The sequence below is a fragment of the Diabrotica virgifera genome, chromosome 3 (assembly GCF_917563875.1).
Source record: "Diabrotica virgifera virgifera chromosome 3, PGI_DIABVI_V3a".
NCBI lineage: Eukaryota > Metazoa > Arthropoda > Insecta > Coleoptera > Chrysomelidae > Diabrotica > Diabrotica virgifera.
Genome location: NC_065445.1, coordinates 250036780 through 250055219, shown reverse-complemented (window position 1 = coordinate 250055219; position 18440 = coordinate 250036780). Strand labels below are relative to the sequence as shown.

The window sequence follows — 18440 nt, the reverse complement described above, 5'->3', positions numbered from 1 at the left end:
GGACTGAGATAGAATCATTATAGTATTGTTATTATTCAGATCGTTACTATGCTAGTGAGCTGTCCTGCGAGAAGGGTGTCCTAAAGGACTACCCCGCGAAACAACATCTTAGTAACCTTATGTTGATTGATGTTGTAAATCGTAAATAAAATTATAAAGTTAGAGTCAGTGTTTCAACTCGATATTTCAACCCCGCAAGATTATCATGGCAATCTACCGATGTAACAATACCAACATAACACACCACTCTGTAGTTGTTTTCTTTTTAGGCTCTTATTGTTCTTAATATATTTGCTTAAGTTGTTGTTAGTTCTGAAAACTAGTGTTATTCCTTTCTTTTTTATGTATCTGACTATTTTTGTTGTTATCTTGCCAGTATATGTGATAGAGCAGAATATACTGAGTTCTTTCTGTGGTGGCGAATAAACTAATTTCAGAGCTTTCTTATGGAGTTTTTGGTTTACAATTTTATTAATTGTTTGTTCGTTATAGCCATTGTTTACTGCTATTTGTTTAATGATGTTCAGTTCTATTTCGAAGTTATTTTTAGAGTATGATTTAGAGAGCATAGCATGATACATAGACTGACAGAAATTCCCATGTCAAAAATAACTTTGAAATAGAACTGAACAGCATTAAACAAATAGCAGTAAACAATGGCTATAACGAACAAACAATTAATAAAATTTTAAACCAAAAACTCCATAAGAAAGCCCTGAAATTAGTCTATCCACCACCACAGAAAGAACCCAGTACCTTCTGCTCTATCACATATACTGGCAAGATAACAACAAAAATAGTCAGATACATAAAAAGAAAGGAATAACACCAGCTTTTAGACAACTAGCAACAACTTAAGCAAATATATTAAGAACAATAAGAGCCGGAAGAGAAAACAACTACAGAGTGGTGTTTACAATACAAACTAACTTGTGGTGCCTGTCCAAAAACTTACATCGGTCAAACTGGCATTTGACAAACGGATAGCAGAACACAAAAGGGCTTTCAACAATAGAAAAACAGACACTTCAACATACGCACTTCACCTTCTAGATCATAATCATTCTTTTAATGAACAGTTTCAAATTCTGCATATTCAAAATAAAGGCCTTAAACTATCTTTATTAGAATCTATGGAAATTAATAAATTGAAAAATACAGATATAATTCTGAATGACCAACTCGAGACAAACAGCTCCCCACTCCTCAACCTATTCAGTTAAAGACTTTAAAAAGACAAACCCATAGTAATCTAAATCACTTGAGAAAGGCACTCTGCCGAAACAGATGTAGTCACATAGTTGTAATAAATTTTGTGGAAGTATAGAAAACATACGTTTTCAGTGTTTTATTGTTAGATTTAATTATTACTTTATTGCCAGCTCTACAATAACTAAAACTAGAGCTTTCCAAAATTCACCATGTTATCACTATTCAAAGTTACCTTTCTACGTGGGTAAATAATTCTACTTTCAAATGACTATTTACAAAATATCATGGATGACATATCATCCATGCCTAATCAAAACATTAATAGTTGTAGCATTGAAAACTGATGCATTTTGTCTCTCACATAGAATTTACCAGCTCTATTACCAGCTTTATTGCCAGCTCTAAAATAACTAAAACTAGAACTTTCCAAAATTCACCATGTTATCACCATTCAAAGTTACCATTTTACGTGGATAAATAATTCTACTTTCAAATGACTATTTACAAAATATCATGGATGACATATCATCCATGCCTAATCAAAACATTAATAGTTGTAGCACTGAAAACTGATGCATTTTGTCTCTCACATAGAATTTACTTCTTCAATCTTCAATCTCCATCGAGAAGATCGTGTACAATTTTCAAATACCCGATCCGGGGTAAATTTTTTTGGTTTGGGTTTTATTACTATTATTCTATTATTATCTTCCTCATTTTGAATGTGCTGTCATTCGTTAAGAGGAAAGGAACGTTTTGACGCCTGTCAAAATTTTCAATGTATTTTAAATGTAATAATTTTTTTCGAATCCTGAGAAAACTAATAACTATTTTTGAAAAATTTAAACTCAGAATGAAAGATTACTTTATTACCGAGGGCCTAAAGTCCCTTAGAATGAATAAAAAGTTTCTTTTGAATGAGATATTTGAAATTAAAAATTACACTACATTTTCTCTTAGTTTTTCACCCCTGTAATTTATTAAAATAAACATTATAGAAGTTTTCAGGGACTTTCGGCCCTCGGCATGAACGTAATCTTTCATTCTGCGTTTAATTTTTTTAAAAATACTTATTAGTTTTCCCAGAATTCGAAAAAAATGAATCCCATTTAAATAGCATTGAAGCCGAAAGTTCGTACCCATCCCCTTAATATGAATTCGAAATAATTATACCTTTAATAATTCACTTTAGTCTTATCAAGTCAGACTTGATTCTTAATAGTATGCTTTCCAGTTATTAATTTTTCCATTAATTACGAGTAGGTCTTAAATTAATTCTTGTATATATTTATTCCATTTTTCAAATTTTGAACTGTAGAAAGTGTGGGGTGGTTTAGTGTGTAGGTACAAAATAACAGTTGTTAAAAATCATTATTAAATTTATAATTTTAAAATGTTTTGGGTAGAGAATTACCTGTTGTATCTTATTGTACCTATTGTATTTTTATACTCACCATTTAAATAAACATTGTAAATAAATCATGTTTTTTATGTTATGCTGACGATACCTTATGGGTCGAGTAGCTCTGTGGTTACCACAGCCTGTCCCAAGCCCGGATAAAATTTGGAGGGTGAATGGCAAGGTTAGCAAACTACCAACCATAAAAACGAATACTGATCAAAGAAACAATGTGAAACTTTACAACTGCATTGGTAATGTGAACACGACACCGGCAACAACTAAGGATAGGAGAAAAATATCCAAAATCCAGATGAGAATTACCACATGGAACATTAGATCGCTCAACCCAAGAGACCAAGAATTAACCCAAGTACTGAAAAAGAAACAAACATGCGCTCAAGTAAATAAAAAAGAAAGGAAAACGACAATCAAAATTAGGAAAACATATAATAATATACATCATCATCATCATCATCATCATCATCATCATCATCATCATCATCATCATCATCATTTGGCTCTACAACTCTATGTGAGTCTTTTCCGCGTTTACTATTTCCCTTCATTGTTGTCGGTCCTGAGCAGCTATTTCCCATTGCTGTACTCCCATTTTGCGTAGATCACTGGCTACTGCGTCCTTCCATCTCTTTCTTGGGCGATCAATTGAACTTTTGCCATCGGACTTTTCCCAAAATGTAGCGTTCAGAAGTATTTCGTCACTCGATCTTAGCACGTGGCCCGCCCATCTTATTCGGTTTGCTTTAATCTAGCGTACTATGTTTTTATCTCCATATACTGTCTGGAGTTCATCATTGTGTGTTTTTCTGCATTCTCCCGTTGGCTCTTCTCTGCAAGGCCCATAGATAGTTCGCAGTATCTTTCTTTCAAGTACAAGTAATTTTGTCGTTTCCTGCTGGTTCAGAGTCCATGTCTCGCTTCCATACGTTATTGTGGGACGAATTATTGTCTTATATACTCTTATTTTTGCTGGTCTTGAGAGTATTTTTGATTTAACTATGGTCATTAATGAGTAATATGCCCTGTTTCCTGCAATGATCCTAGCTGCCACGTCCTTTTCATATTTATTTTCAGATGTTATGATCGCTCCAGGTACTTGAATTCTTTGACGACTTCAAAGTTGTATTCATTAATTGTTACGTTTTGTCTGACCCTTGGTCTTGGGTTCTTCGTAACCACCATGTACTTGGTCTTGTCCTCGTCGACCTTAAGACCAACTTCCTTGGCTCCGTTCTCGAATAGGGTGAAAACTTCTTTTGCATCTAAGGTGGATTGCGCAATTGTGTCCACATTATCCGCAAAAGCCAATAGTATTTTTGATCCTTGGGCGGCAAATCCATTTGTCAGTTGTGACTGAGCTTTCCTTACTGCATGTTCCAGTGCGAAGTTAAACAGCATAGCGGTGAGAGGATCTCCTTGTCTAAGCCCGGTGCCAATAAGGAATTCCTCCGACGTGGTGCTGCCAGTTCTGATTCGTACGAAAGCGTTCTCCGTGCTCACCTGTGCTAATCGTACCAGCTTTCCAGGTACTCCCATTTCTACCATGGTCTCCCACAATGCTTCTCTGCTAATAGAATCCTAAGCTTGTTCAGGTAAAGTCCACGAAGATTTGGTATACATCGCGGTTGAATTCCCAGTTTTTTCAACACCTGGCGTAGCATGAAGATCTGGTCTATGGTCGACCTTCCCGGTCTGAATCCTCTTTGGTAGTCGCCTATTATTTCCTCTGCGTATGGAGTAAGTAGTCTAAATAGTATTATGGGTATAATTTTGTATGTCTTTTGTATGGATATAATAATATACAGTAAAGTAGCAAAAAAAACAAGAGTCAAAGAAGGTGTAGCCTTACTAATACACCAAAGATACCAATTTAAAGGGTGTCAGTATGTATCAGAATAGATTGTAACAACAAAGATAAGAATGGAGAAGGAAGACAAATCATCATTGGAGTATATGGCTTAGAAAATAACATGGCTCAAACAAGTCAAGCAAAGTAAGTTATCAATCGAAGTAGCACAGAAAACGACAATAAATATCGTTCCCATACCACCAGATTGACAACAGGTGGAATAATTTCTTTGGTTACACCTCCCGAGATTTTCAAAATTTATAAATCATACAGAATGCAGAGGAAATTAAGATGAGAGAATTTTAAATAATTCACAACTCATCTGCTCAGCGTGGTGAAAGTTCCAACAAGAAAGATTCCTTAATACTCAACAAATGAGTAAATGAATTAAAAATGTAAAAACATTTTCAATTTCTTTGCAACACGAAAATGCAGCAGCTGCATAATACTCTGGCTAAATCGGAGAGTGCAGGAAGAGTCTATATCGGTTTCGGAGGTCTTTTCACCCTCATCAGTAGTCCCATATCATCTTCTCTCCGATTTCCCCAGGTATCATACTTTGGGCCTTTCCGAATTGCAAAGAAAGAAATGTCACGGATGAACTAGATCCATCTACCGAAGAACAAAGTAATTTATCAATCGAAGTAGCACAGAAAACGACAATAAATATCGTTCCCATACCACCAGATTGACAACAGGTGTAACCAAAGAAAGTATTCCACTTGTCGTCAATCTGATGGTATGGGAACGATATTTATTGTCATTTTCTGTGCTACTTTGATTGATAACTTACTTTGTTTTTCGGTAGATGGCTCTAATTTATCCGTGACATTTCTTTCTTTGCAATTCGGAAAGGCCCAAAGTATGAAAGACCTGGGAAAATCGGAGAAAAGAGGATATGGGACTACTGATGAGGGTGAAAAGACCTCCGAAACCGGTATAGACTCTTCCTGCAGTCTCCGATTTAGCCAGAGTATTATGCAGCTGCTGCATTTTCGTGTTGCAAAGAAATTGAAAATGTTTATACATTTTTAACAAGTCAAGCATTTTATGTCGAGGTGTGTTCACTACGGAGACCAAAGGATGGTATCCTAGCCTAGAGCATGGTATCATACTCTTCATATTCGTGAATTCTCGCATTTAAAATAATGTATTTATTTTACCTGGCGATCGAAACTATATTTAGTCCAGGGTAATAAGGTTTTTCCCATGACACTCGAGCAGCCAGGGTACTGAAGCGTTTTTTCGACAGGTAATACCTAAAAGAGCAAATTGTAACTATTTCCTGCGCAGGATCTGGCGGCCATTTTTATTTATAAACAATTAAGTGTCAAAAAATGGCATTTTTCCCTTTTTTTTCAAATCAATGGAAAACACTGAAACTTATGGTTTTTTAGTACAAATATCTTTGAGATTATGGAAAAAGCTTTAAAATGACGTATTACAAAGTTTGATATACTCATTTATTGTTAATATAATTGCGAAAAAGTTCGGAATTGCAAAAAAAAATAATTTTGCAATATCTATTGTAAAAATTAGTGTACAGCTTTGAAATTTTTGTCATATAAGGGTTCTGTGGTGCTTAATATGTGATAAAAATTTCAAAGCGATTCATTGAATTGTTTAAATTTTATTCAAATTGTTTATCCCAGAGAGCATTGCTTTTGCAATAACATAAGTCAGGAAAACATGACGTCAGAACCATTTCACAGATGTCAAATGAAAGAGCATGAGCTATGTTTTCAACTTGGTTTAAAAAAAGCGAGTAAAAAATGCATTTATTAGTAATAAATAATTATGCAAAAGTATCGTAAATCTTTCCTTATAAACTTTTTATTTTGTTATATAAGAAATTATATTTATTTATTATAATTTTTTATCAATTATGATATAAATAACATTACTTGGTAGTTGTGCACTTAAAACAGGGTAAAAAAGTTAATTTTTTTGAAAAATTTATCCAAAAAGTTTATAAGGAAAGATTTACGATACTTTTGCATAATTATTTAATACTAATAAATGCATTTTTATTCGATTTTTTTAAAACAAGTTGAAAATATAGCTCATGATCTTTCATTTGACACCTGTGAAATGGTTCTAACGTCATGTTTTTCTGACTTATGTTATTGCAAAAAAAATGTTCCCTGGGATTAACAATTTGAATAAAATTTAAACAATTGAATGAATCGCTTTGAAATTTTTGTCACATATTAAGCACCAAACAACCCTCATTTGATAAAAATTTCAAACCTGTACACTAATTTTTACAACAGTTATTGCGAAAATATTTTTTTTGGCAATTCCGACCTTTTTTCGCAATTATATTAACAATAAATGAGTATATCAAAATTTGTAATATGTCATTTTAAAGCTTCTTCCATAATCTCAAAAATATTTGTACTAAAAAAATCATTAGTTTCACTGTTTTCCATTGATTTGAAAAAAAAGGGAAAAATGCCATTTTTTGACAGTTAATGGTTTATAAATAAAAATGGCCGCCAGATCCTACGCAGGAAATAGTTACAATTTGTTCCTATAGGTGTTACTTGTCGAAAAAACGCTTCAGTACCCTGGCTGCTGAAGTGTCACGAACGGGGTATATTTTTGTCTTATTACTCTGGCCTAATTATGGATCGCTATGTAATAGTCGAGGCTTTGAAGCACAAAGAAAGGCCTTACTGTCGATTTTTGGCGCAGTAAGACGGATTTTAATGCAGTTTGGTGCGTTGGATTCGTGAGAATGTCAGGAAATTTTGTGAACTAATGTAATGAATAAGAAATCTGAAATTGCATTTGTGCATAAGAAAAATGCATTTCAAAAGTGCATTTTGAAATAGGTAATTATTATAAATTTTCAACTCGGTAAATTTTCTTACTCGGGGGTTTTTGGGGTCGCTGAAAACGAATATGAGGTCGGCGAGACTGTGCAAACTACCTGGTACCTGCAGCAGGTGTAATAAACGTCTTCCTCTGGACTATTATGGTAATTTGTTAAATAATTGGCCCAAACTTGTTACTCGGGGGCCTTGGGGGTCACTGAAAATAACTATCGCAACTAAATTCTAATTTCATAGGATATTATAAAAATACATGATTATTTTGTTCAGGATCTCCATTTTTTTTTAAATTTGGCGCTAAAAAACTATGTTGGCAGTATTGATATATTCTTGCCTAATTTCATGTAGGATTCATTACCTTTCTATCTCACACGTTTGTATACACTAATATAACGGTTACACTGTAAGCAAAACAGAACACGTTTTTTTTCTTATTTTGTTTTCTTGTTATTTAAATAATTTATTATAAAGAAGTGTAAACAATATTTTTTTTAATTAACGTGTCTCAGCAACGCAGGCCATTGACACGGCTACAAAAGTAAAGTTTACAATATGTTTAAATTACAAGAATTAAGAAAATTAAGAATTTAAATTAAGAAATTACAATATCAGCAAAATGATAAAAAAACAACATTTATATGGCGTAGTATAACCGAGAGTCTTTGAGAAACATTATCACATTATTAAAGTTACTATTACCACTAAGAGTGGTGGTTTGGTCTTCATCCAGTTTATGTTGTCTTCATGTGTTCGTGTATAGCTGGCACTCAACTAGTATGTGTTTGACAGTGACACGAGTGTTGCAGGTATGACACCAAGGAGGATTTCCCTGGATGATCAGGTATCCATGTGTAAGACGGCAATGTCCTCATGACAACTTATTCCTTCTTAGTCTTCTCATGACAACTTTGTCCCTTCTACAAAGTGCTGTTATTTTTAAGGCAGGTATTCTGGGTTGAATATTATGGAGTTTTTAGTTTGTTCTATTCCAAAGGTTTTGCCAGACTCTCAAGCACATTTGGTTTACTGTATGTTGTACCCCTTAATGAAATTATTGACCACCGCTCCAAATTCTTATGGCTATGTACAATGCCCCGATAAGTTTCAGGAAACCGAATATTCCTGAGCAGTTTAAACTGAGTAATATCCAATTAGCTGAAACTTACCGATACAGAATGTACTTAATGGCTATTGCCAAAAATAAAAAGATTGTCATTGGAAAAATTATTTCATCTGTTGATGCATTTACCCGGCATTTAAAAAGGGTATATTTACAAACACAAATTTGGCTGCATGGAGAGGACAGTAACATGAACCCAACCGATTGAGGATGGGAATTACAAAATAGTGTATTAATTCCAGTTAGAATGACTCAGCCACCTGATACTCCAATCATTTTAAATTTAATATTCTGTAGTTGTAAGTCAGACTGTGGCATGCGACTCATGCGGGTGCAGGAAGCATGGGATAGTTTGTAATTTAGCCTGCAAAAATTGTGCAGGCTCTGATTGCACAAATATTGCATTGGACTCGAGAGAGGAAGGCAATAATGAAGAAGAAGATGATAATGATGAAGAAAATGAATTTTAAAGATAAATTACGATAAATTTTGTATAATGAACTACTCTTTTAACCATAAATATATTATAATAATAAAAATTTATGTTTATTTATAATAAAAATACCACCCTTTTCGATCACGATAGTTACATCGAAGAAAATAGAAAACCCCAAAAACTCCCGAGTAACGAGTTTAAACTAATATGATAAATTACCATAATACTCCAGAGGAAGACGTTTATTACACCCGCTGTAGGCACCAGGTACTTTGCACACTCTCGCCGACCTCATATTCATTTTCAACGACCCCGAAAACCCGCCGAGTTACAAGTTTGGGCCAGTTATTTAACAAATTACCATAATACTCCAGAGGAAGATGTTTATTACACCCGCTGCAGGCACCAGGTAGTTTGCATACTCTCGCCGACCTCGTATTCGTTTTCAGCGACCCCAAAAACCCCGAGTAAGAAAATTTACCGAGTTGCAAATTTATAATAATTGCCTATTTCAAAATACACTTTTGAAATGCATTTTTCTTATGCACAACGCACCAATCCGCATTAAAATCCTACTATCTTACTGCAAAAAAATCGACACTTCAATCCTTCAATGCCTCGACTATAAAATAAATGCAGTATTTTAAATGCGAGAATTCACGAATATGAAGAGTATGATACCATGCTCTAGACTAGGATACCATGCGATGGTCTCCGTAGTGAACGTAAAGTTGTGCTCATGACGAGGTGCCGACCCTCGCTCCCTGGTATCCCTCGTACTGCTCGTACCATATTATCGATCGCCAGATGCATTATTTTAAATGCGCGCGTTCACCAAAATTAAGAGTAGGATACTAGCGATACCATCCTTTGCTCTCCGTGGTAAGCAAACCCTTATAACTATCAGAGTTATAGTTCCATCAAAAGTAATCAACGTAAGATGTCTCAACTCAGCAGATGTAGGTAGCGACCATAGCCTAGTATTATGTAAAATAAGAATCATTATACAGTACATCATATCCAAGAGAGCGACACAAACGCAACGAAGAGGAAAGCTGGGGAACACTAATACTTTATTCAAAAAAATAAAAAGGGTACATTGGGAGAACTTCTCAAAACAGATGGAACACGACCTTTACGAAATACAAACAGAAATATGGAGAATAATCAGAGGACAATGAAAAGAGATAAACACATTAATAAAACGACTACACAAAAAAATGAAAAAGAAGTTTACACTCAGAAATATACGAGATCCGATGCGCAACAGCCCTATATACCTGCAATTATTATGCAGAACCCGAGTTATAATAAAAATATCTAATAATATCGTACGGCATTTTTGCCGGGGAGATCCTTTCGGACAGGTTCCGGCACCACTTGCATCTTTAACTATGTTTGAAATAGTGTCGATGCTCGCACTCGCACTAGCCCAAGGGGACCGACGGCATAACGTACCCTCCGAAGCACAGTGAACGGCTCGTATTATTTTTAAAAATGAAAATGTCGTTGTTGGTGCAGAGAACTGGATTGTATTGGACGCACAATAAAATATATATTTGTTTTATTTTTTATTGATCCAGATAATATACAAAATATTGAGCAATTTCACAATACTATTTTTATTCCTAACTTAAGTGGTAACTAAACTATTACCAGAGAAAATTTGACAATATTCATATGCCGATTTTTAACTTTTATTCTTTTAATACAAATATAACTTTTGTAAATTTCCAAAAATACCTCTATTGACCCATTTTAAATACTCTTTTTTTAAATAATATCGTTTAACCTTTTATTGTTGATGTTTTTAATCTTAATTGCAGTGATACTGGGCACGCCAGGTTTTCTCAATACGACTCTACCTTATCGGCAGAGTCACGAGAAGTGTACGGTAAATTGAATCTGTAATTACAAAGAAACAAATAGGTATGTCTTTGTACTCACTTTATCACGCTTAACGAATTACGGGATCTGGATTTCAATGCATATTTTTTTTATAATTCTCGTATCAAAGTTACGCGTGAAGTTAGTCCTATTGATGACAGTTGAGAAAACGTGGGCGACCCATGTTATACTTATGGTTAACCACGTGGGTGATCTGATAAGTACTTAGCCTCTCTACTCGATGGCGCCACTGTCGCAAGAGAAATCTATCATCGTGTAATTCTTGTAGAAGACCTATATCAAAATATCAGCCAAATCATACTCGTAGACTCGTAGTTTTGTTTTGACCGTGTGTATAAGCGGGCTACCAAACTAAGAGTCACGCAGAGAAGAATGGAGCGGTCAATGTTAGGAATAGCTCTGCGAGACAAAATCAGAAACGAAGAAATCAGGAGAAGAACAAAGGTGACTGACGTCATCGAGAGGATAGCCATGTTGAAGTGGACATGGACAGGACACATAGCCAGAATGACAGATGGGCGATGGACGAAGAGATTATTGGAATGGAGGCCAAGAGAAGACAAGAGAAGCGTCGGTCGACCGCCTACAAGATTGACTGACGACTAAGAGAGGTAAATAAAAACTGGATGAGAGCGGCGCAGGATAGATGGGGTTGGAAACGAGGGGAGGAGGCCTATGTTCAGCAGTGGACTTTTGAGGCTGGATGATGATAAGCGGGCGTGTTTGGGGATTTTAGAAAAATGAAAAAAGAGCAATATCAGTCGATGATTCGACTTTTGTTTATAGAAGGGAAATCCCGCAGCGAAATCTAAAAACGCTTGAATGCTGTAAACGGTGACTCTCCTCGTTCGAAGGAAACCGTCAAAAATGGTTTAACGAATTTCAAGGTGCTGGAACGTCGGTTTTTGATAAGTCACTCCCAGGTGTCCCGAAAACACCTACCACTGAGGATAACGTGTAAGAAATCCACAATCTTGTATTGGTAGACCGCGGACTGAAGGTGCGTGAGATAGCTGAGACACTAGGCATCACAAAAGATCTCGTTGGTTATATCCTACCTGGAATATTGGGCATAAAAAAATTGACGGCGCGATGGCTGCCGCATTTTCGAACTTCAAACAATAAACGCAAACATAAAACCCGTTCAGACCAGTGTCTGATGCTATTTAAACATAATCCAAATGAGTTTCTACGTTGATTCATAACTGTAGAGGAAACATGGTTCCACTGGTATACACCGGAATCCAAGGAACAGTCGATACAGTGGACGTCACCCCTCAAACGTGCTCCGAGGAGAGCGAAGACTGTCCAATCGGCTGGAAAGGCGATGACCACCATTATCTGGGATTCACAAGGTGTGATCTATCTGGAAAAGGGCAAAACGATCACAGGGCCTTCCTATGCCGCATCATTAGCCTGATTAGACACCGAATTTGTTTGTTTGTCTACATTATGACAATGTTCCGGGTCACACCTCCGCCATCGCCATGACCAAATTGGTCGAATTGGGCTACAAACTGTTTTATCCAACGTATTCTCTAGATTTGGGAGACTATGGTAGAAATAGGAGTGCCTGGAAAGCTGGTACGATTAGCACATGTGAGCACGGAGAACGCTTCCGCACGAATCAGAATTGGCAGCACCACGTCGGAGGAATTCCTCATTAAGACCGGGCTTAGACAAGGAGATCCTCTCGTCCCCTTGCTGTTTAACTTCGCACTGGAATATGCAGTAAGGAAAGCTCAGCCACAACTGGCAAACGGATTTGCCGCCATATGATCAAAAATACTATTGGCCTTTGCGGATGACGTGGACACAATTGCACAATCCACCAGAGACACAAAAGAAGTTTTCACCCTATTCGAGAACGGAGCCAAGGAAGTTGGTTTTAAGGTCAACGAGGACAAGACCAAGTACATGGTGTTTACGAAGGACCCAAGACCAAGGGTTAGACAAAACATAACAATTAATGAATACAACTTTGAAGTCGTCAAAGAGTTTAAGTACCTGGGAGCGATCATAACAGCTGAGAATAAATATGAAAAGTACGTGGCAGCCAGGATCATTGCAGGAAACAGGGCATATTACTCATTAATTACCGTACTTAAATCAAAAATACTCTCAAAGATAGCAAAAACGAGAGTATATAAGACAATAATTCGTCCCACAATAACGTATGAAAGCGAGACATGGACTCTGAAAGTCCATGAAAAAGTCCCTGAAAGTGAAAAAAATTACTGGTGCTTGAAAGAAATATACTGCGGACTATCTATGGGCCTTGCAGAGAAGAGACAACAGAAGAATGGAGAAGAAGACACAATGATGAACTCCAGACAATATATGGAGATGCAAACATAGTACGCTACATCAAAGCAAACCGAATGAGATGGGCGGGTCACGTGCTAAGATCGAGTGACGAAAGACTTCTGAACGCCACATTTTGGGAAAGGCCCGATAGCAGAAGGTCAGTTGGTCGTCCAAGAAAGATATGGAAGGACGCAGTAGCCAGTGATCTACGCAAAATGGGAGTACAGCAATGGGAAATAGCTGCTCAGGACCGAAAACAATGGAGGGAATAGTAAACGCGGCCAAGACTCACATAGATTTGTAGAGCCAAATGATGATGATGATGATGTATTCTCTAGATTTGGGCCTGTACAACTTCTTTTTGTTTCCAAACTTGAAAAGTCACTCGATGGCAGAAATGTAAGTCGAATAAAGAGTTCATCACCGCCACGGAAGCCTACTTTGCAGACCTCGAGAAAAGGTATTTTTCAGACTGGTTAAAGAAGGTGGAGCATCGCAGGGTCAAGTATATCGAGCAAAAAGGACTAAGTTCAGAAATAAATCACCACTTTTCCAAAACTTTCGTTTTTCTTTTGAGGGCTAAGTACTTATCGGCCGCCTTAGTAATAGTCGTAATTAAGTTTACACAGACAACTGTCACACTGTCAACGAATAATTAAATTTACACAATCAAATGAACATGCATAAGAACTTTGAAATAGAGAAACATCGAAAAAATAAATATTATATGGTTGCATTTCGATTCATTTCAAAATTCATCTCACCATTCTCCTACACGTGTTTCGACGTTTACGTCTCATCAGGGAAGACTTTGTGAGAGCATTGAAGTGAACCGACGCGAAGCGTATCATTCACGTGACCATTATTAGTAAAATAATGTAGGTACCAATAAATGCTACCAACTAAATATTTTTTACTGAAAGTGAATATTATAAAGTGTAAAAACGGAGTATTTAAAATTTTAAGGTCTTAGAAAAAAATGCAGCCCTTGTATTCTAAATTACAAATGTACACTATATCTTAAACTATTGACTAGGTTAAATGTTGTTAATATTACATGTACTTTTTTACTAACATTTAATAAAAAGAAAATAAAATATAAAATACAGTTTCATCTACAGCACCTATTACTAAGAAGAAAACTATGTATTATGAATTAAGACTATACATATAACCTCTTATAGTGCATGTCAAGTTGTAGCTTTTTGCTTATGCTGCCTTTTAAATCTTGTTAAACTCTCCCAAGATAATGAAGAGTCGCATATTCTGGGTGGGCGGTGTAAAAATGTAAAATTGTGTTATAGAACACTGAAAAACTACAAAGCAACAAAGAAATAAGGCTAAGACAAATGATAACCACAGATGAAACCATATTAACCAACGACAAGTATATAATGGAAAGATGGAGGGAACCTTTCGAACAACGTTGAACGGAAAGCAAGGAAAAACAAAGGAAAATGCAAACAATGTAATTGGCGGATCACAGGAAAAATCTGAAGAAACAAAAGTGAACATGGCGAAGAACTAGAGGAAGCAATAGAAAAGACAAATTCTGTGAAAGCTCCTGGAAACGATGAACTTAGTCCAGAAGAGTTGAAAATATTTCGTAGAAAAAGCAAAGAAAATAGTCTATCTATCTTTTTAATTAGCCTTCTTCGGTCCATATTTGGACATAGGCTTCCTCAATCCTTTTTCAGTCTACTCTGTCTGGCGCTCTAGTTATCCACCTAGAGCCCACGTGCTTCTTGATATACAGGGTGTCCAGAAACTCTACCGACAAACGAAGACTGGAGAATCTTGATAAGGGAGCTAGAGCTCTCTGAAGATGGCGTCTTGTAATTAGTTTTTTTAAAGACCTCCAGAACGCTTCTATTTAGAAAAACAAAAATTGGTACGCGTATTTATCTTCAAGATATAAATCTAATCATCCATTGCAAATTTCTAGTACCGATCATAGGCGTCCGTTTTGGGTAGGGCAACGGTTATTTTATCGCATAACTTTTTTATCTTTAACTTTTATGCATTTCTGATAGTGGATTTATTAAATTGGGAAGTATTTTATACTAAAAGGTACTCCTACTTTAAATCGGTAGGACACACCGTTTTCTAGAAAAATCGATTTGAAAACTTTTCGCTTTTTGAATTAAAAAAAAATTAAAAAAAAAAACTGTTTGGAAAGACGAAAACTGGTACATTTATTTATATTCCAGAGATAAATTGATTTCATTAATTGCGAATTTCTAGTACTGGTCATAGGCGTCCGTTTTGGGTAGGTCAACAGTTATTTTATAGCATAACTTTTTTGTCTTGAATTTTTGAGCATTTTTGACACTAGATTATTAAATTATGAGGTTTCGAGTACTAAAAGTTACTCTTACTTTATGTTGGTAAAATACTTCGTTTTTGTTGAAAAGTTCTTTCAATTTTTTTTCAAATTCCAAAAACTAAAAACTTTCAAATCGATTTTTCTAGAAAACAGTGTGTCCTACCGAACTAAATCAAGAGTACCTTTTAGTACTAGAATATCTCACAATTTAATAATCCGGTGTCAAAAATGCATAAAAGTTAAGGACAAAAAAGTTATGCGATAAAATACCCGTTACTCTACCCAAAACGCACGCCTATGACCGGTACTAGAAATTTGCAATGAATGGAATCGATTCATATCTGAAAAGTAAATATGCATACCAATTTTCGTTTTTCTAAATAGAAGCATTCTGGAGGTATTTAAGAAAAACTAATTTCATGACGCCATCTTCAAAGAGCTCTAGCTCCCTTAACAAGCATTTTCGGACTAGGTGAATTGGGTTAAATTGTCTTAAAATTATCTGAGAAATCTCCTGTCTTCGTTTGTCGGTAGAGTTTCTAGACACCCTGTATAATCTGCCCATCTCATCATCTGCGGGTGGCGGGTAGGAATTCCATTGGAGTCCCTTGGATTATATTTTTTATTGGATAGTCCTATCAGGGAAAGTGAATCAATCCCTGCCCCCGCAGGTTCCAGGAGCGTCTTGACCCGGGAAGCTAGCACCTGCTAAAGGTCCCTTGTCCAGGATGAAGTCCAGAACGGAATCCAAGGCGACGAAAAATACTTTCGGTACGGCTAAGATGACGGATTTGGCAACCGTCGATTTTAGGGAGAGTATAAGATCACAAATCAGTAGCGTCTGTCTCAGAATGAGAGGCTACAAAAAGCATCTGACCCAGCAGAATGGACAGCTGAATAAGAACTAACCAACCTGCATGGCAAGCGTGGTGTTTTAACTGCCATTACCCCCTCCTTCTATCATGGCGAATAATAAAGAAAATAGTATACATCCTATTTATACATCTAAAACAGAACAAAAAAATATTACCTAGAGAATAGTCAAAAGCAATAATTGTACCTGTGCACAAGTACTAGTGAACTATAGAGACATATTCGTATTCCTATTATGTGTAGGGATATATCTCTATATATAGTTCTATAACAGGGTATAAAAATAATGAAAAGAAAAATCAGAATAGAAATAGAATACAGAGCAGACCACTATAAGAATTCAACAGAGATATAGCTGAGATATAACAAAATAAGAGCAAATCTTGGCAAGAAGCAACACAAATGGCGAAAAACAGGAAAGCGTGGAGAAAATTCATTAAAGGCTAGAACCACTTCCCTCAACATCTAACGGTAGAAGAGGAACGATTATGTATGTATATTTTACAAGTTAAAAGTTACAGCTACAAGGCACCATAGAGTCTTAAAAAATCCCATTAATTTATATCCTTGTATACCATTGTTTCTGCTCGCTTCTCCAATAGTATAAGTAATGGGGAAATTTTGTTCAAGTTTACATTACATTTAAATTTTTTTTAGATGCATCAAGTAAAATATGATTTGATTTTATTACGGCTCCTTCCTTTCATAGCAAGATACGGTTATTACCTACTCTTCCATCACAACACATTTATACAAATTACTATAAAACTGTACAATAAATAAGATAACCTATTATCCTATATTTTTAATTAGTCTTTTTTCACTTGTTTGAGCGTCGAACTCTTTTTGTACGTCTGGAAATAGAAGTTCAGAAATAGAACGAAAAATATCGTGGAGTGGATAAGAAGGAAGTATCCCACCCATTTGGGATATCCACAGTCGAGCCAGATGAGTTGAGCAGAGTGGGCGAATACCAGTCCAAATTGGAGCTGAAACAAATATTAAATGGTCAATTAGAGTTAGTCTCTATAAGAAATTTGTCGTTTTCCACTCATACAAAACACACATATACATCGCACATCTCTTTTTAAATCGTAGCAACTCAAAATATTAAAATTTTACAGCAGAACGAAAACAAAACGAGTGTCGTAAACAGCGATCCCAAGGCATATATGCCATCAGGTGATGCTAGGAATAATTTGCACTAATGCATTGACAGTTTACCAATATAAACCACTATCATTTTGTACTCTGCACCGAGTATAGCATGAAACAAAATAGACATAGATGTTTCGTTTTGATTCAATTCTATAGTTTATTTTTTTACCAAGAGGAGTAAACTAAAAAGACAGATTCACACCCAAGAAAGTTACTGAAAAGTCACCAAATTCATCTTCTTTTTTCGTTGATCATATCAGCTTTCGATGATAATCCATACATATTATATTATACGAACACATCGCTAAAGAGTTCTAAAAACAACTGTTTTTATATAAAAGTAGACTAAAAATCTAAAAATTAAAGGAATAATGCAGAAAACACAAAAAATCGCCGATATACTTAATTAACCTATAAAATGACAGAAGTGCCAAAATTTTATAAATGTCATTAGTGTCAAAAGTGAATAACAGTGGAGTAAACTTGCCTGCGGTTGGACCAATTAGAAACAAGCATTACGGCGCGGTAAATTTGAATCACTCCTCTTGGTTAAAAAACAAACAATAATCTCTTACCATTCTCCGGCACATGTTTCTAGCTTTCCCCGTTATCAAAGGGCTTGTAAGAAGACTGAACTGAATCAAAAGGCACCAAATGGTTGGCAATATATTAAATATTATATCAACGTATGCCTTTAGCGACCTCTAATGACGGAAGATAAAATGTGTGTCGATAACTATTAAAATAACTGCGAACCCAAGGCATAACCATGCCATTGGGCGATGCTAGGAACCTATTCCAATAATGCATCAACAGTTTACCCATATAAACCACTATCATTTTGAACTCTGCACGAGTATAGCGTGAAACAATAATTATATGGGTAAATAATTGTTGATACATTAGTGAAATGGATTCCTATAATCGCCCAATGGCATGGTTATGCCTTGGGTTCGCAGTTTACTTTTAATTTAATCATTATCGATACTCACTT

The 18440-nt window shown here is 35.7% G+C and overlaps 1 protein-coding gene across 2 annotated transcripts in view; it reads right to left on the bottom strand.

Moving 5' to 3' along the window:
- Window positions 1-10432: 10432 nt before the first annotated feature.
- Window positions 10433-18440, bottom strand: part of LOC126881677 (elongation of very long chain fatty acids protein AAEL008004) — a 210744-nt gene continuing 202736 nt past the window's right edge. For both annotated transcript variants that reach the window (XM_050646079.1, XM_050646078.1), the window contains exon 7: window positions 10433-17277. In XM_050646079.1, coding sequence (XP_050502036.1) covers window positions 17098-17277 — 180 coding nt within the window. In that variant the 3' untranslated portion in view covers window positions 10433-17097. The remainder of the gene's footprint in view (window positions 17278-18440) is intronic.